The sequence below is a fragment of the Dendrobates tinctorius genome, unplaced genomic scaffold (genome assembly GCF_039654945.1).
Source record: "Dendrobates tinctorius isolate UK_male_01 unplaced genomic scaffold, ASM3965494v1 ptg000311l, whole genome shotgun sequence".
NCBI classification, from domain to species: Eukaryota; Metazoa; Chordata; class Amphibia; order Anura; family Dendrobatidae; genus Dendrobates; species Dendrobates tinctorius.
This window is the reverse complement of record NW_027361978.1, coordinates 202,856-230,616: the sequence shown is the minus strand read 5'-3', so window position 1 is coordinate 230,616 and position 27,761 is coordinate 202,856. Positions and strand designations below refer to the sequence as shown.

Sequence of the window (27,761 nt, the reverse complement as noted above, 5' to 3'; positions counted from 1 at the left end):
TACAAGCCCACCTTAGAGCTCCATTCTATATCCTACAGCTTCAATAGTAAAAGATAATATGTAAAAATAAAAAATAAAAAAAAAAATAGGGATATACTTACCCTCTGTCGGCCCCTGAAGTCCGCTACGTCAGAGGTCATTCGCGCAATGCATCCCTGGGAATGGAAGTTGCCGCCAGCGCCAATGATGGCCGGGAGGACTCTGGGGGCCGACAGAGGGTAAGTATATCCCTATTTTTTGTTAATTCTATTTTTTACAGGAATATGGTACCCAGGGCCTGGAGGACAGTCTCCTCCAGACCCTGGGTACAAACCGCACATGAAGCGCTCACTTCACACATGGTGGGCATAGTCACATGAGTGAAGTGAGCGTTTCAATGCAATCCTATGGCAGCGGGATTTTACCGCTATGTGATTCCACAGCGGAAAAATCCACAGCATAGGCACAGCAACTGCGGAATCACATAGGATTGCATGGGAATGCGTTTAAGGATTTTTTAAGCGTTTCCGCTGTGGGAAAAACACTGTGGAAATGCTTGAAAAACGCAACGTGGGCACACAGCCTAAATGACAGGACATATAAAGCAGCCACTATTTCACGTGGATACAAAGGCTCAGATACAATGTATCACAATGACCGTAGTATAACAACAAGGTGTCAATGCTGTAGAATAAGACATGGACTGAAAATTCACTTGGCGTAGTGGGCAGGTTCAAGTCTCACAGCTAGAAGAGCAAAGTGATGGGGGCAAGACTCGAGTTACACAGAGGTTGGTAATCATTACGTGGTCTAAGATGGTACTGAGCATGAACTTTGTAAGGGTAGTTCGTGGCGCAGAACAAGAAGGTCCCGTCCATTGTGGGTGTAGGAAGAGTAAAAGGGCGCGAAGCAGCATCCAGCCCTTCAGAGGGAGTACTGGAACTAGAAGTGCCAGCCTACAGCGAGGAGTTTCCGCTGCCACTAAACAAAGTGGAAGGAAAAGGCCTGCCCAGAAATGTGTGACTCGAGGAAATGGATGGAGGAGCCAGAAAAACGGGATGGTGAGTCAGAGAAAACACCACCTAGAGAAATATAGAGCATAATGGGCACCAAGAGGTGGAAGAAGTGGCGCCAAATGCGGCTTGGAAGTTGGACAAAGAGCGGTGTGGCGAACGGCTGAAAAAAAAAAAGTGCTATCGTTCACCCCAAGCGGTAGACGGAAGCGCTGGGGACCTACAGCTGGTTCTCCTGTGGAAGAAGCAAGCGCTTGCGGCAGGAGTCCGGAACAAGGTGGCTCCACCAGTCAGATAGGGCCTGAAGGTAGGACGCGGGCTGGTTGACAGAGGATAAGAGACAGGCCAGTGCTAGGGCCGGAAACCTGCTGGTGGATTCCATGATTTTACATCATTAGGAGTGGAAGACGTTACCTATTATTACCCGCAGCTGGGGCATGGGTTCAGTCAAGAGTTCAGGACTAATCATAATGCCTTTGTGGAGAGGTGAATGCTACAGACAGAACACCTGCCGCAAAGGCTACATGACCTCACAAAGAGCATGCAGGTCAAATTTCAGAAGATGGATGGTCGCCATGGGTGGTAAGCGGTCTGTGTGATTCGTGAGGGCAGGGGTTTTTCGGAGCCGTTTTGGAGAACGGAGGGAGACAGGGAGAGGCCCTGGAGACTACTCAGGCTGGAGTCCCAATGACAGAATACTGGAAAATACCGTCACAGGTCCACAGGTCAGTCGTCATTCCGGGGCATTCGCTAATTTCCATATGTCTGTGGCGCCATTGACAATAGAGTCTGAGCTGTGCCCAGGACAGGCACCAGGAGAGGAGGCTGTGCACGAGGAAGAGGGGGATCGTGCACGAGGAAGAGGGGGATCGTCTTCAAGCTCTCCAGGAAAGAGGGGGAAAGGACTTCCACAAGATAAACTAGATGTGTATTTCCTGAAGGAAGTACAGATAGTGGTTTGAAATGGTGCCTGGGCTGCCCCTTTAAGAGAGACTTGGCTGCTGCCCCTGCAAGACTTTCAACTCAGGATCCGTTTTAAATGTGGGTGCCTCTCAGGGGCCACTTTGGCCTCAGGGTCTGATTTGGTGGGTGGGGCCCCTCAGGATCCGATTCGGTGGCCTGGGCTCCTCAGGATTCTAATTAGTGGCCGGGATTCCTCAGGGTCCAATTTTGTGGGTGGGGCCCCTCAGGGTCTGATTTTGTGGGTGTGGCCCCTTAGGGCCTGATTTTGTGGCCAGGACACCTCAGGGTCCGATTTTGTGGCCGGGGACCCTCAGGGTCCGATTTTGTGGCCGGGGCCCTCATGGTCCGATTTTGTGGCGATTTTGTTGGTTGGGCCCCTCAGGGTCCGATTTGGTTGGCAGGGCCCCTCAGGGTCCGATTTGGTGGGCGGGGCCCCTCAGGGTCTGATTTTGAGGGCGGGGCCCCTCAGGGTCCGATTTTGTGGGCGGGGACCCTCAGGGTCTGATTTGGTGGGCGGGGCCCCTCAGGGTCCAATTTTGTGGGTGGGGCCCCTCTGGGTTCGATTTTGTGGCCGGGGTCTCTCAGGGTCCGATTTTGTGGCCGGGGCCCCTCAGAGTCCGATTTTGTGGTTGGGGCCCCTCAGGGTCCGATTTTGTGGTTGGGGCCCCTCAGAGTCCGGTTTTGTGGTTGGGGGCCCTCAGGGTCCGATTTTGTGGCCGGGGCCCCTCAGGGTCTGATTTTGTGGTTGGGGCCCCTCAGGGTCCGATTTTGTGGCCGGCGCCCCTCAGGGTCTGATTTCGTGGCTGGGTCCCTCAGGGTCCGATTTTGTGGCCGGGGCCCCTCAGGGTCCGATTTTGTGGTTGGACCGCTCAGGGTCCAATTTTGTGGCCGGGGCCCCTCAGGTTCCGATTTTGTGGCCGGGGCCCCTCAGGGTCCGATTTTGTGGCCTGGGCCCCTCAGGGTCCGATTTTGTGGTTGGGGCCCCTCAGGGTCTGATTTTGTGGCCGGGTCTACTCAGGGTCCGATTTTGAGGGCGGGGCCCCTTAGGGTCCTATTTTGTTGTTGGGGGCCCTCAGGGTCCGATTTTGTGGGTGGGGCCCCTCAGAGTCCGATTTGGTTGGCGGGGCCCCTTAGGGTCCGATTTTGTGGGCGTGGCCCCTGAGGGTCCGATTTGGTGGGCGAGGCCCCTCTGGGTCCGATTTTGAGGGCAGGGCCCCTTAGGGTCCTATTTTGTGGTTGGGGGCCCTCAGGGTCCGATTTTGTGGGTGGGGCCCCTCAGAGTCCGATTTGGTTGGCGGGGCCCCTCAGGGTCTGATTTGGTGGGCGGGGCCTCTCAGGGTCCGATTTTGAGGGCGGGGCCCCTCAGGGTCCGATTTTGAGGGCGGGGCCCCTGAGGGTCCGATTTTGTGGCCGGGCCCCTCAGGGTCCGATTTTGGGGTTGGGGCCCCTCAGGGGCCGATTTTGTGGTTGGGGCCCCTCAGGGTCCGATTTTGTGGTTGGGGGCGCTCAGGGTCTGATTTTGTGGGTGGGGCCCCTCAGGGTCCAATTTTGTGGGTGGGGCCCCTCAGGGTCCGATTTTGTGGGTGGGGCCCCTCAGGGTCCGATTTTGTGGGCGGGGCCCCTGAGGGTACGATTTGGTGGGCGAGGCCCCTCTGGGTTCGATTTTGTGGCCGGGGTCTCTCAAGGTCTGATTTTGTGGCCGGGGCCCCTTAGGGTCCGATTTTGTGGTTGGGGGCCCTCAGGGTCCGATTTTGTGGGTGGGGACCCTCAGAGTCCGATATGGTTGGCGGGGCCCCTCAGGGTCCGATTTGGTGGGCGGGGCCTCTCAGGGTCCGATTTTGAGGGCGGGGCCCCTCAGGGTCCGATTTTGTGGTTCGGGCCCCTCAGGGTCCGATTTTGTGGTTGGGGCCCCTCAGGGTCCGGTTTTGTGGTTGGTGCCCCTCAGGGTCCGATTTTGTGGCCGGCGCCCCTCAGGGTCCGATTTCGTGGCTGGGGCCCCTCAGGGTCCGATTTTGTGGCTGGGGACCCTCAGGGTCCGATTTTGTGGCCGGGGCCCCTCAGGGTCCGATTTTGTGGTTAGGCCGCTCAGGGTCCGATTTTGTGGCCGGGGCTCCTCCAAGTCTGATTTTGTGGCTGGGGCCCCTCAGGGTCCGATTTTGTGGCTGGGGCCCCTCAGGGTCCGATTTTGTTGGTTGGGCCCCTCAGGATCCGATTTTGAGGGTGGGGCCCCTCAGGGTCCGATTTTGTGGCCGGGGCCCCTCAGGGTCCGATTTTGTGGTTGGGGCCCCTCAGGGTCTGATTTTGTGGCCGGGTCTACTCAGGGTCCGATTTTGAGGGTGGGGCCCCTCAGGGTCCGATTTTGTGGCCGGGGCCCCTCAGGGTCCGATTTGTTTGGCGGGGCCCCTCAGGGTCCGATTTGGTGGGCGGGGCCTCTCAGGGTCCGATTTTGAGGACGGGGCCCCTCAGGGTCCGATTTTGTGGGCGGGGCCCCTGAGGGTCCAATTTGGTGGGCGGGGCCCCTCAGGGTCCAATTTTGTGGGTGGGGCCCCTCAGGGTCCAATTTGGTGGTTGGGGCCCCTCAGGGTCCAATTTTGTGGTTGGGGCCCCTCAGGGTCCGGTTTTGTGGTTGGGGGCCCTCAGGGTCCGATTTTGTGGCCGGGGCCCCTCAGGGTCTGATTTCGTGGTTGGGGCCCCTCAGGGTCCGATTTTGTGGCCAGCGCCCCTCAGTGTCCGATTTCGTGGCCGGGGTCCCTCAGGGTCCGATTTCGTGGCCGGGGCCCCTCAGTGTCCGATTTTGTGGCTGGGGCCCCTCAGGGTCCGATTTTGTGGATGGGCCGCTCAGGTTCCCATTTTGTGGCCGGGGCTCCTCAGGGTCCGATTTTGTGGGTGGGGCCCCTCAGGGTCCGATTTTGTGGCCGGGGCCCCTCAGGGTCCGATTTTGTGGTTGGGGCCCCTCAGGGTCTGATTTTGTGGCCGGGTCTACTCAGGGTCCGATTTTGTGGGTGGGGCCCCTTAGGGTCTGATTTTGTGGGTGGAGCGCCCTGGGTCCATTTTGGTGGGCAGGTCCACTCTGGGTCCGATTTTGTGGTTGGGGCCCCTCAGGGTCCGATTTTGTGGTTGGGGCCCCTCAGGGTTCAATTTTGTAGGTGGGGTCCCTCAGGGTCCGATTTTGTGGCCGGGGCCCCTTAGGGTCCGATTTTGTGGCCGGGGCCCCTCAGGGTCCGATTTTGTGGCCGGGGCCCGTCAGGGTCCGATTTTGTGGCCGGGGCCCGTCAGGGTCCAATTTTGTGGGTGGGGCCAGTCAGGGTCCGATTTTGTGGGTGGGGCCCCTCAGGGTCCGATTTTGTGGATGTGGCTCCTCAGGGTCCAATTTGGTGGGCGGGGCCACTCTGGGTCTGATTTGGTGGGCGAGGCCACTCTGGGTCCGATTTGATGGGCGGGGCCACTCTGGCTCCGATTTGGATGCCAGGGTTGCTCAGCCTCCTTTTTGTAGGCCAGGGTCTATCAGCCTCCGATTTGGAGCCTTGGGTCACTCAGCTTTCGATTTGGCGCGCCGGCCCTTTAAGACTCATTTTGGCGCGTCGGCCCTTTAAGAGCCAGGGTGGCTCACTGGGCTTCTAAATCCACTTTGGCGCACACATTCTCTCTCAGGGGCATGCGTCATGTGATGAAGCTAGATTTGCATTTGTGCTGTGGGTTTAGCTTTAAGAGCTGATATTATGTGGCAGAAGCTCTGTTCTGGAGATGTCATGTGACGTTTGTAGGCGTTGGCATAGTAACTGGGTCTGCCTGCGCATATCAATGAGCTCAACTGCCATTTCAATCGCCTCAGGGCACGTTTTAAGCTTCCCATTGAAAAGCATTGGAGACAGTGCATTCCAATGACGGGAAAAAAAATTTTCAAACGCAAATTGCGCAAAAACTACAAATCCGATCGACGCGAAAAATACTTAGCACACCTCTCATGGACGCTGGCTTCGAAACGACACCTCAACGGAGTCTGTGCGTGTAGCGGTTCGGGCCGCATTAATTGCGGAAATCAACTTAATAATAAGAAGAAGAATAAGTTAGCAGCGTTCGGATTACAATATAGTGGTTTTTTCAAACCACTATAATAAGAAATGGAGTCGGAAGCTGAATGAGGCCATGTTATGCCAGTTGCCGGTCTATGTCCCACATGTCCTGGACTCCCCTTGTTGATGGACATGGATAGCCCAATTGTGTTTCCTTCCCCTAGTTTTGTCTGTTGCATTTGTTCTGCATTCCCCTGCAGGATTAAAGGAAGTACTACAGCAGATGGGGGGTCCTACACCCTCAGTCATGGACTGATCCTTATCCAGTAAGGACAGAGTCCTCGTGTACCTGTCTCATGGACAGGAATGGAGCTTAAAAGCACTATGTCCCCATCTTATGGACTAATGGGAATGGAGTGCCCGCAGCAAAAGGGGCTAGCCTTCCCAGGTTGGACTGTATTGATGACTTGAGGGTCAGTGTTTAGTACTAGAAAATTAACCCAATGGACTGGGGTCGGGTTAGGAAAACAGTAACATGGACTCTGAGTAATGTGCAGTAAAGTGATTAGGGATCTTCCCTGGTAACGAGTCTGAGTAATTGCAGGAGAGTGTCCTGGTGTCCACTCCAACTGATGATTACAAGTTATGTGCAGGAGGGCGCTTTGGTGCGCAATATGTTCCGGATGACCAAGGACGGCCATCATTAAAGAAGGGTGATGTGACGACTCCTGGAGTGGACCCTCTGGGTCGTGATACCAACCCACCCAGGGCGAGCTGACCTAGTGAGGACCACCCCTTATACAGGGAGTGTCAGGGGCAGGCCCAGGGGAATAAAATACCACGACTGCTGGAACCAGATGGCCGGCTCACAGAAGATGCGAGAGAGTGTTTCTAGCAAGGAGCAGGAGGGAACACGCAGGATACAGGAGAGTGCAAAGCATGGACATGCTGGGTATAGAATCGTACACGGAGGCACGCAGGGTTCAAGACAGTACAGGGCATGTATACGGGGGCATGCAGGGTACTGGATAGTGCAGGGAGAGTACACGGAGGTACGCAGGGTTCAAAACAGTACAGGGAGTGTATAAAGGGGAACGCAGGGTACTGGATAGTATAGCGTGCACTGAGAAGCACGCCCAGGTATGAGGCAAAGCAGAGTGTGTGCCAAGAAGCACGGCAGAGCACAAGGCAGAAGCAGAGCATGTGCTAAGAAGCAGGACAGGGCAGAAGCAGAGCGTGTGCTAAGAAGCACGACAGGGCAGAAGCAGAGCGTGTGCTAAGAAGCACGACAGGGCAGAAGCAGAGCGTGTGCTAAGAAGCACGACAGGGCAGAAGCAGAGCGTGTGCTAAGAAGCACGACAGGGCAGAAGCAGAGCGTGTGCTAAGAAGCAGGACAGGGCAGAAGCAGAGCGTGTGCTAAGAAGCAGGACAGGGCAGAAGCAGAGCGTGTGCTAAGAAGCACGACAGGGCAGAAGCAGAGCGTGTGCTAAGAAGCAGGACAGGGCAGAAGCAGAGCGTGTGCTAAGAAGCAGGACAGGGCAGAAGCAGAGCGTGTGCTAAGAAGCAGGACAGGGCAGAAGCAGAGCGTGTGCTAAGAAGCAGGACAGGGCAGAAGCAGAGCGTGTGCTAAGAAGCACGACAGGGCAGAAGCAGAGCGTGTGCTAAGAAGCAGGACAGGGCAGAAGCAGAGCGTGTGCTAAGAAGCAGGACAGGGCAGAAGCAGAGCGTGTGCTAAGAAGCACGACAGAGCTCAAGGCAGAGGACCCGAATACTGAGTGGCCAAGCAGGGACCAAGCAGGCCTAGCAAGGAAGCACAGCAATAATCAGACGCCACCTACAGGAAGAGGCAGCCTGATATAGGGCATGTGTGCAGGGACTTCAAGGTCAGGTCCTCCTGGACCACAGAGACGTCAGAGATGGCGTGGCTGCAGTCAGGCTATGGGGAAGCGCATGCGCGCTAGGCAAAGTCATGGAGTCGAGTGAACAACCACAGAGTCAAACACGGGAGGTGCACATGTGCACTCGACGGGACCCCCGAACTGGCCGCAATACCAGAAGTGATGACGTCGGGCGCTGAGCCCCGGCTCCGGGGGAATGCGTTGAGAGCGGCATGACAGGTGAAATGGACATGCCGCACATGTTTCCCTTTGAGTATGCATGTTTAATGACATGTAATGTATAATGTGACCTGCAGTGTGCCTTAAAGATGTTAGTAGCATTGATAAAGTGTGTAGTTTGACAATAGGGATACTGAGAGGTGATGTTTGGGATTAGCCCAGAGTTGGGTGGGATAAATAAATGGAAAGTGACAATTTCCTGATAGTGAGGCAGATAAGGCCTGGAGCGCATAGAAAGAGGACCCAAGGTCCAATGTGAATAGTGCTGCCGAGAGGACGCCTTGAAGAAAGGCCCAGAGTTCATAACTCTTGAAGGTTACGTACCAAAACAGGACTAAGTATGGTAAGTGAGACGAGTGAAAAGTTCTGGGCAGGAGTTCCCTTGCATCAGCGTAGGAGAAGATAAGTACCGGCCATACTGGCATCCTAAGGGGAGAAAAGACACAGAACCGCGGGGCGAGTAGAAGACTCTCGCTACACAGGACTGTGGTGTTGAGCTGGGTTTTGGTGAAGTAATGAGAAACGGTAGAAACAGAGGCAAAGCAGAGAAAGTAAAGCGGAAAAGTGAAGACAGAGAACAACAGAGAAGAGCAGAGAGGAAACGGTGTGGAAAGTGCTTCAAGCTTCATTAGACTGTGCCCGCTATCTCTAGTATATCTGCCCCATCAAGTTACCATTCATTAAAAGAGTTTATTTCTGAACGGTGGTCTCCCTCACTGTACGGTCCAACGCCTCGTCCTGGCAAACCAGCAACATGGCTTACATGCGGCCTGCACGGGCGTGGCGCCCCCACAGCACAAGTCCACTAGCCAGGACCCCTACTATTCTATAATGAGCCGGGCCACCACAGTATCTCGCCCACAGGTACCGGCCTGCGTCACAGCGGACAACCCAATATACTGCTCCACGTGTCACCACTAAGTCCCCTCCCATGGTTCCCATCAATGATCCCAGGACTGGATGACAGGTCCCAGAGACACCTCCCCCTTGTCAAAAAGCCCGCTCACTCATGTGACTAGAAATCTATGGGTATTATACACATGAAAAGCAAATCACAACAGGAGAAAAAATGTGTCCCCCTCCATCCAGCTGGAGCTGCACAGGAGAGAGAAGCTGCAGTATAAAGCAGATCACACAATGTATAGATGGATATAAGACAGTGGTTACTCTACTCCCCTTACCTCAACTCAAGATGGAAGCAGGAAAAAGCAGATAAAAAACATAAATGTTAAGCAGTGATGACCCTGGTTCTCCTTGAGGACAAATAAGAGAGAAGCTGCAGTATAAAGTAGAAGCATAAGAAGTGTAGACATAATCTGACATCCCCTGACAGGTCACACGTGGCCGCCGTCACTTTACTCGCCTGTGCTCCAGACATAAAGCACGGAGGCGACGCTGACTTATGGATGGCACCACCTGACCTTCAGCCGCTGTGACATCATCCCCTGGCCGTGATGTCACTATGCTGCGGAGCAGAGATGTCCTCGTCCTAGCCGCCTATGAGACAGTGACATCCCCCAACACAGATGCTGTTACCTTGTACAAACACGGAGGCCGTGGTCTGAGCGGATCCCGAGCTGCAGGTGTAGGGGCCACAGTCCTCCAGGGCCACATTGTGGATCACTAATTCAACAACGCAGCCATCCTGTCTCATCTCATACTTATCACCGGACTGTAGGACCAGGGCCCCCTTCCTCCACTCCACGGGGGCTCCTTCCCGAGACATCTGACAGTGTAAAACGGCCGTCCGCCCCTCCTCCGGCTCCACGTTCTGCAGCTCATGTGTGAACGCTACAGGGAGGGCTGAAATACAGAATAGACAGACCCCAGAGATACAGCGGACCAATGACATCACAGCAGTATTATAGTAGTTATAGTCTTATACATAGGAGCAGTATTATAGTAGTTATAGTCTTGTACATAGGGGCAGTATTATAGTAGTTATATTCTTGTACATAGGGGCAGTATTATAGTAGTTATATTCTTGTACATAGGGGGCAGTATTATAGTAGTTATATTCTTGTATATAGGAGCAGTATTATAGTAGTTATATTCTTGTATATAGGAGCAGTATTATAGTAGTTATAGTCTTATACATAGGAGCAGTATTATAGTAGTTATATTCTTGTACATAGGGGCAGTATTATAGTAGTTATAGTCTTGTACATAGGGGCAGTATTATAGTAGTTATATTCTTGTACATAGGGGCAGTATTATAGTAGTTATATTCTTGTACATAGGAGCAGTATTATAGTAGTTATATTCTTGTATATAGGAGCAGTATTATAGTAGTTATATTCTTGTATATAGGAGCAGTATTATAGTAGTTATAGTCTTATACATAGGAGCAGTATTATAGTAGTTATATTCTTGTATATAGGGGCAGTATTATAGTAGTTATATTCTTGTACATAGGAGCAGTATTATAGTAGTTATATTCTTGTATATAGGAGCAGTATTATAGTAGTTATAGTCTTATACATAGGAGCAGTATTATAGTAGTTATATTCTTGTATATAGGGGCAGTATTATAGTAGTTATATTCTTGTATATAGGAGCAGTATTATAGTAGTTATATTCTTGTATATAGGAGCAGTATTATAGTAGTTATAGTCTTATACATAGGAGCAGTATTATAGTAGTTATATTCTTGTACATAGGGGCAGTATTATAGTAGTTATAGTCTTGTACATAGGGGCAGTATTATAGTAGTTATATTCTTGTACATAGGGGCAGTATTATAGTAGTTATATTCTTGTACATAGGAGCAGTATTATAGTAGTTATATTCTTGTATATAGGAGCAGTATTATAGTAGTTATATTCTTGTATATAGGAGCAGTATTATAGTAGTTATAGTCTTGTACATAGGAGCAGTATTATAGTAGTTATATTCTTGTATATAGGGGCAGTATTATAGTAGTTATATTCTTGTACATAGGAGCAGTATTATAGTAGTTATATTCTTGTATATAGGAGCAGTATTATAGTAGCTATATTCTTGTACATAGGGGGCAGTATTATAGTAGTTATATTCTTGTACATAGGAGCAGTATTATAGTAGTTATATTCTTGTACATAGGGGCAGTATTATAGTAGTTATAGTCTTGTACATAGGAGCAGTATTATAGTAGTTATATTCATGTACATAGGGGACAGTATTATAGTAGTTATATTCTTGTACATAGGGGCAGTATTATAGTAGTTATATTCTTGTATATAGGAGCAGTATTATAGTAGTTATATTCTTGTATATTGGAGCAGTATTATAGTAGCTATATTCTTGTACATAGGGGACAGTATTATAGTAGTTATAGTCTTGTACATAGTGGCAGTATTATAGTAGTTATATTCTTGTACATAGGGGGCAGTATTATAGTAGTTATATTCTTGTACATAGGGGCAGTATTATAGTAGTTATATTCTTGTACATAGGAGGCAGTATTATAGTAGTTATATTCTTGTACATAGGGGCAGTATTATAGTAGTTATATTCTTGTACATAGGAGCAGTATTATAGTAGTTATATTCTTGTACATAGGGGGCAGTATTATAGTAGTTATATTCTTGTACATAGGGGCAGTATTATAGTAGTTATATTCTTTGATATAGCAGTATTATAGTAGTTATATTCTTGTATATAGGGGCAGTATTATATTATAGTAGTTATATTCCTGTACATAGGAGCAGTATTATAGTAGTTATATTCTTGTACATAGGAGCAGTATTATATTATAGTAGTTATACTCTTGTATATAGAGGCAGTATTATAGTAGTTATATTCTTGTACATAGGGGGCAGTATTATAGTAGTTATATTCTTCTACATAGGGGGCAGTATTATAGTAGTTATATTCTTGTACATAGGGGCAGTATTATAGTAGTTATATTTCTGTACATAGGAGCAGTATTATAGTAGTTATATTCTTGTACATAGGAGCAGTATTATAGTAGTTATATTCTTGTACATAGCAGCAGTATTAATAATTATAGTACTTACATTCTTGTCCATAGGGGGCAGTATTAGAGCAGTTGTAGCAGAATGTTAATAGTATATGGCTGAGCTTTCCTTACCTTTTACATGTAACTTTGCGGATGTCTTCTCGTTCCTTACATTACAGCTGTACTCCCCAGCATCCTCCTGTGTGACGCCCTTGATATGTAGTTTGTGAGCAGTTCCTGTAACGCTGATCTCGTACTTTCCTCCAGGAGTGATTGTGGCGGCCCCTTTTCTCCACTCCACAGTGATGTTCGGTTTGGACAGTTCGCAGTGCAGGATGGCTTCTCCTTTCTCATTCACTTCTGTTGGCTGCAGAGTTTTGGTGAATTTTAAAGCTACAGCTGGGGAGAAATACCAGCACATAAGGGGTTAACAGATATAATCAAGAAGGTATGGTACAATTACACATAAGAGAGTCGGTGACCTCAACATCTCAGATAAAACCCCCCATATACAATATATAATACTGTAGTGGTGGGGGGCAGAAGTATTGGCAATTTACCTTTCACCTCCAGCTCAGCTGTACTTGTGCTCTGCCCCACCCGGAAGCTGACGAGGCCGGAGTCCTCCTTTGACACTTTCTTTAGGGTCAGAGTATGAATCTTGCCCTTGTGGACTGCGATCTCGTTCATCTCGTTGGACTGTAGAGGGACTCCGGCCAAGCACCACTGCACATCAGGAGCGTTGTCCTTAGACACCTTACATTTGAAGATGGCATCTTCCCCATCCTCCACTGAGACGTTCTGCAGCCGGTCCACGATGAACAGTTCTGGCTCTGAAATAGAAAATAAACTCTGTCAGATCTGTGAGCCACCGACCCAGACTTCTCGCAACATGGAGATCACCTCCCCATACAGGCCGCCCTAATATAGAGGCCGCCACCGACCCAGACTGCCCCCAACAAGGAGGCCACCTCCCCATACAGGCTGCCCCAATATAGACGCCGCCACCGACCCAGACTGCCCCCAACATGGAGACCACCTCCCCATACAGGCCGCCCCAATATAGAGGCCGCCACCGACCCAGACTGCCCCCAACATGGAGGCCACCTCCCCATACAGGCTGCCCCAATACAGAGGCCGCCACCGACCCAGACTGCCCTCAACATGGAGACCACCTCCCCATACAGGCTGCCCCAATATAGACGCCACTACCGACCCAGACTGCCCCGACATGGAGGCCACCTCCCCATACAGGCCGCCCCAATATAGAGGCCGCCACCGACCCAGACTGCCCCCAACATGGAGGCCACCTCCCCATACAGGCTGCCCCAATACAGAGGCCGCCACCGACCCAGACTGCCCTCAACATGGAACCACCTCCCCATACAGGCTGCCCCAATATAGACGCCACTACCGACCCAGACTGCTCCAACATGGAGGCCACCTCCCCATACAGGCCGCCCTAATATAGAGGCCGCCACCGTTCCAGACTGCCCCCAACATGGAGACCACCTCCCCATACAGGCTGCCCCAATATAGACGCCACTACCGACCCAGACTGCCCCCAATATGGAGGCCACCTCCCCATGCAGGAAGCCCCCAATATAGAGGTCGCACCGACCTAGACTGCCCCCAACATGGAGGCCACCTCCCCATACAGGACTACCCAATATAGACGCCGCCACCGACCCAGACTGCCCCCAACATGGAGGCCACCTCCCAATACAGGCTACCCCAACATAGACGCCGCCTCCCATGCAGACTACCCCCAACATGGAGACCACCTCCCCATATAGGCCGCCCCCAATATAGAGGTCGCCACAGACCCAGACTGCCCCAATATAGACGCCGCCACCGACCCAGACTGCCCCCAACATGGAGGCCACCTCCCCATACAGGCTCCCCAATATAGACGCCGCCACCGACCCAGGCTGCCCCCAACATGGAGGCCGCCTCCCCATACAGGCTACCCCAATATAGACGCCACCTCCCACCCAGACTGCCCCCAACATGGAGATCACCTCCCTATATAGGTCGCCCCCAATGTAGAGGCCGCCACGGACCCAGACTGCCCCTAACATGGAGACCACCTCCCCATACAGGCCTCCCCAATATAGGGGCCGCCACCGACCCAGACTGCCCCCAACATCGAGGCCACCTCCCCATACAGGCTGCCCCAATATAGAGGCCGACACCGACCCAGACTGCCCCAACTTGGAGACCAACTCTCCATACAGGCCGCCCCAATATAGACGCCGCCACCGACCCAGAGTGCCCCCAAAATGGAGGCCACCTCCCCATACAGGCCGCACCAATATAGAGGCCTCCACCGACCCAAACTGCCCCCAACATGGAGGCCACCTCCCCATGCAGGCTACCCCAATATAGACGCCGCCACCGACCCAGACTGCCCCCAACATGGAGGCCACCTCCCCATACAGGCTGCCCCAATATAGAGGCCGCCACCGACCCAGACTGCCCCAACATGGAGGCCACCTCCCCATGCAGGCTACCCCAATATAGACGCCGCCACCGACCCAGACTGCCCCCAACATGGAGGCCACCTCCCCATACAGGCCGCCCCAATATAGAGGCCGCCACCGACCCAGACTGCCTCAACTTGGAGATCACCTCCCCACACAGGCCATCCCAATATCGACGCCGCCACCGACCCAGACTGCCCCCAACATGGAGGCCACCTCCCCATACAGGCTGCCCCAATATAGAGGCCGCCACCAACCCAGACTGCCCCAACATGGAGGCCACCTTACCATACAGGCCTCCCCCAATATAGACACCGCCACCGACCCAGAGTGCCCCAACATGGAGGCCACCTCCCTATACAGGCTGCCCCAATATAGAGGCCGCCACTGACAAAGACTCCCCCAACATGGAGGCCACATCCCCATACAGGCCGCCCCAATATAGAGGCCACCACCGACCCATACAGACTGCCCTCAACACACAGGCCGCGACCATCCCAGACTGCCCCAATAAGGAGGCCACCTCCCCATACAGGCTGCCCCAATATAGAGGCCGCCACCGACCCAGACTGCCCCCAATAAGGAGGCCACCTCCACATACAGGCTGCTCCAATATAGAGGCCGCCACCGACCCAGGCTGCGCCCAACATGGAGGACACCTCCCCATACAGGCTGCCCCAATATAGAGGCCGCCACCGACCCATACAGACCGCCACAGACCCATACTGCCTCCAACACAGAGGCCGCCACCGACCCAGACTGCTTCCAACGAAAAGGTCACCTCCACATACAGACCACCACAGACCCAGACTGCCTCCAAAATGGAGGCTGCCACTGACCCATACAGACTGCCCCCAACACACAGGCCACCACCAATCAAGACTGCCCCCAACATGGAGGATACCACCAACCCAGACTGCTCTGAATATGGCCACCTACCATACAGACCTCCCCCAACATGAAAGCCACCATCTACCCATACAGACTGTCCCCAACACTGAGATCACTGCCGACCCAGATTGCCCCCAACATGGATGCTGTTGCATAAAAACAGCCACCAACTCAGAGGCTATCTCCCCATACAGACCGCCACCGACCCAGACTGCACCCAACACAGAGGATACTTCCCCATACAGACCTCCACCGACTCAGCCCACCCCCAAAACAGAGGCCAGCTCCACATGAACACAACCACCGACTCAGACTGTCCCCAATATAAAGTCTGCTTCCCCATACATACTGCCACCAACCCAGACAGCTACCAACATGGCGGCCGCTTCAACATACAGACTGCCACACACCCACACTGCCTCCAACACAGAGGCCACCTCCACATACAGATCGTCACGAATCCAGGCTGCGCCCAACACAGAGGCCACCTCCACATTCAGAACGTCACCAATCCAGGCTGCCCCCAAGACAGGGGCCACCTCCCCAAACAGACCGTCACCAATCCAGACTGCCCCCAACACAGAGACTACCTCTCCATACAGATAGCCACTGAATCAGACAGCCCCCAATATGAATGTCGTCTCCCCATACAGACACGCTGACCCAGACTGCCAATGACATGGAGACCGCCAACACACACAGGTTGCCCCTGACCCAGACTGCCCCTAACAAAGATCCCACCAACCCAGACTTCCCCCAACACAGAGGATGAGAAAACATACAGGGCATCAACAACGCATACTGCCCCTACACAGAGGCCACCACCACATACTGTGAAGGGTTAATACTAAAATCAGAGCTTAAGTTTCACTTCTCCATTTCTTTGTAAGGTTTCGTTTCTTAGTTTTGTTGTTGTAAGATAAATTTTTGTAATTGGCATGGGCTATCATGAAACCAGATTGTTCTCATCAGGTGCAAAGATAAGGGAGGTGGGAATGTTAAACTCTGAAGAATATGCCAGTATACTACTTTCTACGCTATCTAGGTACGGACATATATGTAGTTTCCGGTTTTCTTGCAATATTATTGGCTTATAAAGTGAAATGATGCTATTGGTACTTGAGAACCTTGCATAATTAAGCAAAAGATTACAAAAGATGTGACTAAAATAAAGGGGCTTAGTGATCTGCCTCGAGCCTCCCGTACAGAGACCCCAGTCTCCGTGTGGTCATTTGAGTTGCTAGCAACACTGGAATAATTTGGAAATCACTGGCTCAACCGTGAAGGGTTAATTTAGCCCTCCCTAAATAGCTACCTCGACAGTGGCGCGCAACGTGGGGCCCCTGAATAGGGACGCCTCTGCCCCCGGAGGACAACAAGACAAAGGACCCTTGGAGCGGACACAGGTGCTGGAAAATTGGGACTGATCACCCCCCCCCCACAACCACGGTAAGTTGGCAGTTATACTGTTCAGACTGACCGTTGGTGTGGTTTTCCTGTGCTTGTTGCTGCAAAGATAATCTGAGGTTTGTCCCCTGGTGGGGTGATTCATGGGTGGAATCATATAGAGGTGCAGTCCCGTTGGGTGCCCAGTGCTCGAACCGTACCTCATAAGGGACGGACACCCCGGATTGACCAGTGATTGTGACTCTCTTTATAGTCAAAATATCCTGAAATTCCCGATCATTATTAGTAATTGGGCGTGGTCATGTGATCGAAGATGGGTAGGATACGTAACTCCGGTATATATAGATAGATATATATAACCAGAGGTGTCCGGAGGGATAGTCTGAGACGCCCTCCTCCTTTCACTGAGTACCGCGAATTTTGGGCTTCCCAGAGGGGGATTATTGACCCTGTGGAACAAACGGAGACGGCCGCTTCGGTATTGTGCACAATTTGTCAGGATATTTAGCGCTAAAGGAGAGAATTATGTTTCTGTGGAAGAAAAAGAAAAATTTGGAATTGTGTGAAGGATCAGATACTGTTAGTCTTATGATTCAAAGACGAGGAAAGAAATGTGTCAGGAATGCAGGAAAAATATTTTCGATTCTGGGATTTCCTAAGGGCGGGAGGTTGCAGCCTATGCTATGGGATGAAGGAGTTAAAAGGTTGACTGATAATGGGTTACTTAAAGGCGCTGAGGAATTCCGTGGCTTGGCACATGAATTGTATAATGAAGGTTATGTGGAAGTTGAACAGCAAGTGAATTCTTTTTATTGCTATGTGGGAAAAAAAGGAAAATTGTCTTTTATGAAAGAGACGGATGTTTTGTGGTTCAAGCAGGTGACTGTGGTATGAGAATGTGATTGGTTAAAGAAGGAACTGAGATTAATGAGAGAATGTGTCAGGCAGACGAATAGTTAAAAGTGATGATTTGAAACAAGAAGTTTCCCTGCTAGATGATAAGGTCCCTCCCCAGGAAATCAAGCCTCTCCTCCCGACTGTAAGCTCCGTGCCCCTTAACCCTAAGGCACCAATGTATCCTGGACTACCAAAACTCAGTATGCCCCCACCCTATGATCCTGCCGGGTGGATCTGTGCTGTATGTGGAGTTACTAAACCTCAGTGGAGAGAGGTCTGTTATAATTTGTTATAATTGTGGCACTAGGAGACCGAGAAAAGCAGCCCCCACCCCACCTTTCCTTCGTTAAACTCTGACGTTACCTATTATCATCCGCAGTCAGCCTTAGTCCCCGTTATTGCTAGTGGTTATGAGTAGCCACCCTTTCCATTTACCAGCTCCAGAGGAAAAAAAAAAAAGTTTTCAGACTTTAACCCGCTCTGTTCATGAGAGAGAGAGAGAAAAAAAAGAGCATACAGCAGCCTCTAGCCCTTCAGCCCACACAGCAAACTCTGGCCCCCCCTTCCCCAGACTTCAGCTAGTGGGAGCCCTGCTCCTCAGCCCCTCCCTGCTAATTCTCATTACTGTTCAGCTTGTAATCTCTCTCATATATCCTGTAAATTTACTAGGGGTAGATTCATTATCACAGTACCGCTCCAGAATACAATTACAAGATGATGGTCAGATGGTTTTTTTTTGTTATATAATCCCTATGTAGATGAAGCCAGTGAAGATAAATCTGTATTTCGCATGCCCTTCCTACAGTTATGATGGCCCTGATAGGCTCAGATCCACCCCCAATATTGCCTGAGGATCAATGGCTCATCCCATACCTCTCAGAGATACCATCTAAAATCTGGTCAAAAGGGCCACATGATATAGGGAAAATGCCCGTAGAACCAGTAAAAGTGTTTCTCAAACCTGGTGCCTAATCCTCATACTCTTTTGTCCCAAATACCCCAGGATGCTGCTTGGTTTACAGTTATTGATTTTACCAATGCCTTCTTTAGCATTCCGTTACACCCAGACTGCCAGTGTCTATTTGCATTCACTTATCAGGGACGACAGTTAATATGGACGGTTATGTCACAAGGGGCCCAAAACAGTCCCAACCAGGTTGCAAAAAAAAAATATGAGCAGGTGTCTTTTGCCATTGCTGCCACTGTTAGCCTCCTTAAGCATCTGGCAGCACTGAACTGTCGGGTTTTGGCCTCGGGACTTCAGTTCTGCCTTGGTCAAGTGATATTCTTGGGTCACTGTCTCCTTCAGGGTGCCAGACACCTCGCAGAAGAAATAAAAATAGCTGTCAGCTCCCTTCCTTTCCCAAAAGATGAAACTGAACTCCAGCGTTTTCTTATGCACTTATTGTTGTCAGTGGATACCGGATGCATCCCGCATAATGCAACCCCTTTACAAAGCCTTGAAAGACGGTATAATGAACTATAAGGAAAGATGGCAGTGATGAGGAATACCTCCAATATGATTGTTCCCAACTTCTGACTGAAGAAACAGCTACTCCACCAAATGCCAGTGAGAATCCACTCCCAAATCCTGATGTGGTGATATACACGGATGGTTCAAGATATGCTGACGAGTTTGGTAGACTCCACACGGGATACGCTGTTACCACAGAGGACACTGTAGTGCACGCAGCTGCACTCCCGCCATCACAGTCAGCACAAGAAGCAGAACTCCAGGCTCTGTCTACTGCATGTACTTTGGCCAAGAACAGACGGGCTAATATATACACGGCCTCACGGTATGCATTTGGTATTGCTCACGATTTTGGGGCTCTATGGGCCAATCGAGGGTTTATTACTACTGCCGGAACCCCAGTGAAAAATGCTGAAGCTGTTAAAATCCTCATGGACTTGATCAAATTACCTACTCAGGTGGCTATTATCAAAATTAAGGCGCACGGTCCTAGGACCAGTCCACAGACTGTTGGCAACACATTTGCGGATATGCAAGCAAAAGCCGCCGCTCTCTTACCCGTTGAACCAACCATACCAACTATGGTGACCACACGCTCTCAGCGTAAACAGTTACAAGAAGCACTGACCCTACAAGAACCTGAGGATCTACAACAGACTGAAGTTTTCTGTCGAAACCCGCGAGACCGCTTAATGACGATGCAGAGAATGTCTCCAAAGGAAGAGGTGAAGCAATGGAAGACTGATGGGGCACGAATGGATAATGGTCTCTGGAAAAAGGACCGACTTGTGTGTCTCCCTAAGTGGATGTACCCTGCTATTGCCACATGGGCACATGGACCTATATATCGAGGAAAAAATCAGGCCCTCGCACTGGTGCAAAAATTCTACTGGGCCCAAGTTCTCCAGTTGGCCGGAAGCATTCCCTGTTACCAACATGACTGCAAAGACCACAGCAAAGATACTGGTGATGGAAGTCATATGCAGATATGGGGTTCCAGAAGTTGTTGAAAGTGATCAAGGCCCGGCCTTTTCTTCTCATGTGTACCAAGAAGTTCTGACAATGTTTGGATCCACTGTAGCCCTCCATACTCCGTACCACCCACAATCCAGTGGGGAAGTTGAGAGGCTGAATGGCACACTGAGGGACAATTGACCAAAATGATGCAGGAGACTACGGCTCCATGGCCAGAGCTCCTACCCATTGTACTATACCACATTCGTCCTACCCCATTGCATGGCCTGTCCCCATATGAGATATTGTTTGGTACTAGGCCCCCAGTTGCAAATTTCCAGCCTCAGCAGTTATCAGAAGAGACTGACTGTGCTGTTCAATGTGTTATTCAGCTTAGTAAAAATCTTGCTAACACCTATGTTCTAGTTTCCTTTTCTTTTCCAGATTCAGCAGAAACCGACACCTGTCATAACCTGAAGCCTGGTGATTTGGTAGTCGTGAAGAGGCATGTCAGGAAGCACGGACTAGAACCCTTGTATGACGGTCCCAATCAAGTCCTCCTAATCACACCTACATCAGTGAAGCTAGAAGGAAGACTGACTTGGATTCACGCATCGCACTGCAAGCTGGCTAAACAAGCCAATAGCAAGTGAAGGGACATAATGTTTTGGTTTTTCGCATTTTCCATATTATTATTATTGGTAGAAGTTAAAAGTTAAAGTTAGAAGATATTCAATGACTCAGAGATCAATACGATAAAGACAATGATCGTACTAAGGACAGTTGGTGGTCAGACACCTTCTCCTTTCTCAATCCAGTCAATTGATTTAAGGGAATTGGGGGCTGGATAGCTGGGATCTTACAGAGATTGTTACACGTTGCTGCCTGTATCCTTGTTGTATATGTGATACTAAACCTTGTTCTTTGGTGTATTTCTGTATGTATTAGGAAATTCTACACTAAGCCAGCTAATGATGATACCAAAGGTGTCGTTGCCTCTGCTCTTCTCTGCACCGATCTCAAAAGGCTACTTGATGAAGATGTTGAAGCCAAGCACATGCCTACCTACAAAAGATCTCCACCACCGTCATCAAAAATTGTTATTCGTGAACTGCAGTATACAGGGGGGACGGGTGCACCGCGATAGCCATGACTGGTAACACGGCATCAGTCATGTGAAGACCAGTACCCCTCAAGCTGTTAGCTTGGGATAGCACCTCTGATGCTGCATATGTGTTAAAAAAATGTATCTAGGGGGGAATGTGAAGGGTTAATACTAAAATCAGAGCTTAAGTTTCACTTCTCCATTTCTTTGTAAGGTTTCGTTTCTTAGTTTTGTTGTTGTAAGATAAATTTTTGTAATTGGCATGGGCTGTCATGAAACCAGATTGTTCTCATCAGGTGCAAAGATAAGGGAGGTGGGAATGTTAAACTCTGAAGAATATGCCATTATACTACTTTCTACGCTATCTAGGTACGGACATATATGTAGTTTCCGGTTTTCTTGCAATATTATTGGCTTATAAAGTGAAATGATGCTATTGGTACTTGAGAACCTTGCATAATTAAGCAAAAGATTATAAAAGATGTGACTAAAATAAAGGGGCTTAGTGATCTGCCTCGATCCTCCCGTACAGAGACCCCAGTCTCCGTGTGGTCATTTGAGTTGCTAGCAACACTGGAATAATTTGGAAATCACTGGCTCAACCGTGAAGGGTTAATTTAGCCCTCCCTAAATAGCTACCTCGACAATACAAGTTGTCACCAACCCATATTACCCTGACACAGAGGCCGCCATCACACATACACCTTTGGCCCAGACTGCCCCCGACACATAGGCTGCCACCAACCCAGACTGCCCTCGACATAGAGGTCGCCACAACATACAGGCTTGCCACCAACCCAGAGTACCCCCAACAGAGAGACGCCACCACAAACAGGTGGTCACCAACCTAAACTACCCTTGACACACAGGCCTGTTGTGAGTTCATTTTCTGGTACACCAGTTGTGAGTTCTCCTGCCAGGCTCCCTCTGGTGGTAACAGGAGGTAGTGAGGCTGATTTAATCAGTAGAGATCTGCCACCTGATAATGAGGATGACGATTTCACCTCAGGAATCTCAGACTGGATTTAAGACAGCCGACTCCCTATTCTGGTGCTGGTGATTCCTTCTGGCTTGTCAGGTCTTGGTTTTCAGCTCTGTTCCAGTCATCTAAAGCTAAGTTTTTCTGCTAATGTTCACACTTGATTTTGTTGGTCTATTCAGTTTTTTGTGTGGTCAGCCAGCCCTGGCTGGGGCTGTGCTGAATTTCCACTCTTATTTACCTGTATTTGCCAATTTGCTTTTTGTCCCTTATTAGATTGGCCTCTTTTTGCTCTGTCTCAGAATATTTCAGAGTGCTGATATAGTGGGAGAAGTCTAGTGACTTCAGGGTTAATTTTGCTATCAGTGTTGGACATTATTTTTGTAGGGTTTTTTGCAGATTGCAGACAGTGTCTTTCCTTTCCTATCCTTTCTAGTTAGTTTGGCCCCATCGTTTGCTCAGCCTATTTTCCTGCCTGTGTTTGTGCTTTCATCTTGTTTCACCGTCAATACATGTGTGGGGGCTGCCTTTCCTTTGGGGTCTGCTCTGGGGCAGTTAGTTTTCCCCTTTTCTTGCTTCAGGCTTATGTAGTTCTCCGGCTGTGACGAAGCGTCTAGGATTATCGTCGGTACGCTCCACGGCTGCTGCTAGTTGTGTGGTTAGGATCAGGGATCTGCAATCTGCATAGTTACCAACCTCTCTGGTTTTCTGTGACTTAGCTTGTTTTGTTTTTTTTCTCCTCGGTGACCCATTCATAACACAGGCCACCACCACATGCAGACCGCCACCGACCCAGAAGCCACCACCACACAGATACCTCCGACCTAGAGCGCCCTCGATACAGAGGCCGCCACGAAACATGGGTTGCCACCAACCCAGCGTGCCCCCAACAGAGAGACGCCACCACCAACCCAAAGTACCCTCAACACAGAAGCCGCTTCCTCATGCAGACCGCCACAGACCCAGACTGCCCCCGACACACAGGTTAACACCACATACAGGCAATTACCAATCCAAACTAGGGGGCAGTCATGACATACCGACTGCCATCGACTCAGGCTGCCTCTGGCACAGAGGCCACCATCGTATACAGGCCGCCACCAATCCAGACTGACCCCGACAAAGATCGCCACTACAAACAGGCTGCTACCGACTCAGACTACCTCCATCACAGAGACCGACAATGATTGCCTCCGATACAAGAACGGTCGCCACCATACCAGCCTGCCCCCGGCACAGAAACCTTCACCACACAGAGGCCACCATGGAACCAGACACCGCCACCATAAGCAGGCTGCCACCAACACAGAGAGCACCACCACAAACAGGCTACCTGTAACACAGTGTAAGGGTCTACTGTCCTAATGTACATTGAAACCCGAGAGTTCTCACTAAGGTGGCCTTGGACATACTGTGCACAAGTCACTCTGTATACAGGTCCTAGCATCTATATAGGGATTTGGACTTACAGCAGGAACTCGTAGATTGGGTCTATGGAGTAGCTGCTGGCCAGTGGAGTGAGGTGGCAGAGGATAGTGACTACTCAGGTAATCATGAGCGTTCAAAGAAGACAACATCAAGTGACAAGGACAACGTCAGGGAGGTTACCAAAGACAGATCCAGGAGCACAGAGTCAGAATCGTCAGACACAGGGAGGGTTAAATCCGTTCAGAATTAGTAACAGGTATCAAGCAAGTAAGGACTCAGGAGAACCAAGAGACTCAAACCAGTGTCAGTATACACTTATGCCTGGAAGCTGCCAGCAGTAAGCATGCGGCGGTTCAGTAGGCTGCAGAAAGCCGCTTACTCCTGCTGACTAGCTGTACTGCAGAACAACACACACTCCCTGCCTGGGCTGCACCATAAATCACAGCCACACTAATACATGTGGCTTGCACTACCCGGAGACACCACCATCTCTGGCACCAAGTGTTGTGCCATGTGGCAACACAGGCAAAGATTGCTGCAGCAGAACCAGATAAGGGAGAAACACATAGACTGCCGCCCATCCACACACAGACTGCCGCCCATCCACACACAGACTGCCGCCCATCCACACACAGACTGCCGCCCATCCACACACAGACTGCCGCCCATCCACACACAGACTGCCGCCCATCCACACACAGACTGCCGCCCATCCACACACAGACTGCCGCCCATCCACACACAGACTGCCGCCCATCCACACACAGACTGCCGCCCATCCACACACAGACTGCCGCCCATCCACACACAGACTGCCGCTCATCCACACACAGACTGCCGCCCATCCACACACAGACTGCCGCCCATCCACACACAGACTGCCGCCCATCCACACACAGACTGCCGCCCATCCACACACAGACTGCCGCCCATCCACACACAGACTGCCGCCCATCCACACAGACTGCCGCCCATCCACACACAGACTGCCGCCCATCCACACACAGACTGCCGCTCATCCACACACAGACTGCCGCCCATCCACACACAGACTGCCGCCCATCCACACACAGACTGCCGCTCATCCACACACAGACTGCCGCTCATCCACACACAGACTGCCGCTCATCCACACACAGACTGCCGCTCATCCACACACAGACTGCAGCTCATCCACACACAGACTGCCGCTCATCCACACACAGACTGCCGCTCATCCACACACAGACTGCCGCTCATCCACACACAGACTGCCGCCCATCCACACACAGACTGCCGCTCATCCACACACAGACTGCCGCTCATCCACACACAGACTGCCGCCCATCCACACACAGACTGCCGCTCATCCACACACAGACTGCCGCCCATCCACACACAGACTGCCGCCCATCCACACACAGACTGCCGCCCATCCACACACAGACTGCCGCCCATCCACACTGACTGCCGCAGACACACAATGTAGAGTGCCGCCGATGCATTCAGACAGCCTCCGACACAGACTGACCCGTAGACACGCAGACTAGAGACAATAATCAGCCTTAGACCTTCAAAAAAGACTTATTGTGACGCCTGCTCCAACAAGAGGGGAGCGCAGCGCATATCACTACATAACCCTCAATAGAGGGCCGACATAAACAATCATCCATGAAAATCCTACAAGACTTATGTGAAGTTGTGGAGTATTGACTTCTAATGATGGGAGTAGTAGTAATTACTTATTTTACTGTAGAATTTTTAGCAGTATTTTTACCTTTTACGTGGACGTTCGCCACAGAGGTCTGGTGCCCGGTGTCACAGCTATACTGTGCAGCATCGAATGGCTGCAGCTTGTGTATGCAGAGCTCCACAACGTTGCCCGACTGTTTCATCTCATACTTAGCCCCTGATTTCAGGGTTAATCCGGCTTTCTTCCACTGTACCGGGGCGTCCGGCTTGGATATCTCTGCCCTCAGCGTCACAGATCCGTTCTCCTCTCCTTGCTGATCCTGTAAGTGGCGAATAATCTGCACAGGAAGCTCTGGAACAGGATAATGCATGGTGTGAACATGAGCTATCCTGCTGAGGGTCTGTATCTGACAGATATTATATGGCAGAAATACTGAGAGATGTTTATAACAGACATCTATCTAAAAACCCCTCACCTGCATCTATTCTCCATAGTCAGTGACTAATCAGTGTCAGCAGTCCTGGACACTTCCTGTGCTGTTCCAGCTAAGAAAAGGGTTATCTCCCCAGCAGAAGCTACAGTAACCTCATTCACATGTATATTTTGTACCTCTGCTGCCATCTCGTGGTCATTGTTAGAATGTATTTTGCACCTTTATCTGCAGCTGTTATTTCAGTCCCCTATAGAGACATCCTTGTTAAAATTTTTATTACATAAACTAAATATTCATGTGAAAAAAAGCAAACTGTGTAATAAATCTCATCAGAGAGATCGGCTGCTTTCTCCTCCTGGATTCACAGGTAAAATCTGTGCCCAGCGAGGCCTTTCTGAGATAGATGGCAGTTGCTCCACTACTGGGAAAATTTCTGAGGCATTTCCAGCAGAGCTGCGTACCTGACACGGTGACTTTGGCTGTGGATTTCAGGTTCCCAATGTCACAGGAGTATGTCCCGGAGTCCTCAGGCTTCACGTTGTGGATCTGCAGGATCTGCACGGCACCGTGATCCAGGAGATTATACTTTGTGTTGGAGGAGATCTGTTCAGCTCCTTTCCTCCACACTGGAGGAGCACAGGGCTGCGACAGCTCACACTGGAGGACCACCGAGGAGGCTTCCTCTACTGCCACGTCCGACAGCTCACGCGTAAACACCGGGAGCGGGGCTGAGGGACAGAAGATGTACTGTATGAAAGTCAAAAAAATGGGATAAAACACCCCCAATCTGAGTCCAGAGGTCACAGGGATTATCAGGAAGAGCCAAGGGGGCAGGGCTAATATCGTCTAACAAAAGGTCCAGTGAGTGCCCACGTGCCACTGGACATGGATCCTTATAAATTCCACCCTGGGCCTGAATCGATCCCCTCTAGAGATCTTGGAACCTGGGTATCTGCATAGGGCTGCACATGGATGTCTGCCTCCTCCCTCCCAGTGTTTGGCCTCGCTTCTCATGTCCGCCCGTCTTACCCTTGATGGTCAGCTCAGCTGTGGACTCGTGTGGGCCCACCCTGAAGGTGACACTGCCCGAGTCGTCCTGGGTGACGCTGCTGAGCTTCAGCACATGATATTTTCCTCTCTCCACGGAAATCTCGTTCATCTCATTGCTTTCCAGAGTGATCCCCTGCAGCTTCCACTCCACCTCCCGGGCAATATCATGAGAGACCTCGCACCGGAACACAGCGTCCTCACCGGCAAACACCAACACATCTGTCAGACCACAGAGGATGGTGACATCCAGCTCTAGATGACGAGAAGGATGGTGGGAGTAATAGTTATTATGTAACTCAGTGGACCTGTTCATTTATTACTTCTGACAACCAGACTGCATGTCATGCGTGAGAGGTTGTCAGCCCCACCCCCGAGGTTCACCAGACCTCTGCTGATCAATGATTATTGCTGAGCTGCAGTAGCAGGCACGGCCAAAAGGATGGCAGTGGTTGGATCCCACTGATAACCCTTAACCCTTTCCTCCATGCTAATCACCGAGTACCCACGATGCATCTGTACATACCTGTGACAGTCAGGCTGGCGGTGGTGCGTTTGCTCCGTGCAGTACACATGTACTCTCCAGCATCCTCCAGCTCCAGGCTGTGGATGATTAACTCCCGCACAGCACCATCTTGGTGCATCTCATACTTGTGGTTGGCCTGTAGCTTCTCGCCATCTTTCCACCATTCCACGGAAGCCATCTTGGTGGAGAGCTCACAGCGGAAGCGCGCGGTGCCTCCCTCCTCCGCCTCCGTGTTCTGCACACTCTTGATAAACTCAAGGACTGCAAGACAAGAAAAGGTCATGAGGCCACAAACTAGATGCAAAAGTCACCTGGCACATGAAGGCCACAGGGAGACAAGACTTCTGCTGGCTGGTAGTGACATCTGGAGGCTTTGTCCTTCTCATGGAGCTGAAGGGTTCATACAGGACACGTACACTGTGCTGCATTCAGCCAGCACA

The 27,761-nt window shown here is 50.7% G+C and overlaps 1 protein-coding gene and 1 long non-coding RNA gene across 2 annotated transcripts in view; one reads left to right on the top strand and one right to left on the bottom strand.

Annotated features, from left to right (window-relative positions):
* OBSCN (obscurin, cytoskeletal calmodulin and titin-interacting RhoGEF) overlaps window positions 1-27,761 on the bottom strand; it is a 636,219-nt gene that overhangs the window by 436,431 nt on the left and 172,027 nt on the right. The window contains exons 53-59 of the mRNA XM_073561015.1: window positions 27,322-27,582; window positions 26,778-27,050; window positions 26,210-26,476; window positions 25,400-25,666; window positions 12,586-12,858; window positions 12,158-12,424; window positions 9,622-9,888 (exon numbers count right to left, since the gene is read on the bottom strand). Coding sequence (XP_073417116.1) covers window positions 9,622-9,888; window positions 12,158-12,424; window positions 12,586-12,858; window positions 25,400-25,666; window positions 26,210-26,476; window positions 26,778-27,050; window positions 27,322-27,582 — 1,875 coding nt within the window. The remainder of the gene's footprint in view (window positions 1-9,621; window positions 9,889-12,157; window positions 12,425-12,585; window positions 12,859-25,399; window positions 25,667-26,209; window positions 26,477-26,777; window positions 27,051-27,321; window positions 27,583-27,761) is intronic.
* On the top strand, window positions 16,431-21,771 carry LOC141073671 (uncharacterized). Its single transcript, XR_012227039.1, has 2 exons — window positions 16,431-16,848; window positions 20,576-21,771. It is a non-coding gene; the product is annotated as an uncharacterized lncRNA (long non-coding RNA).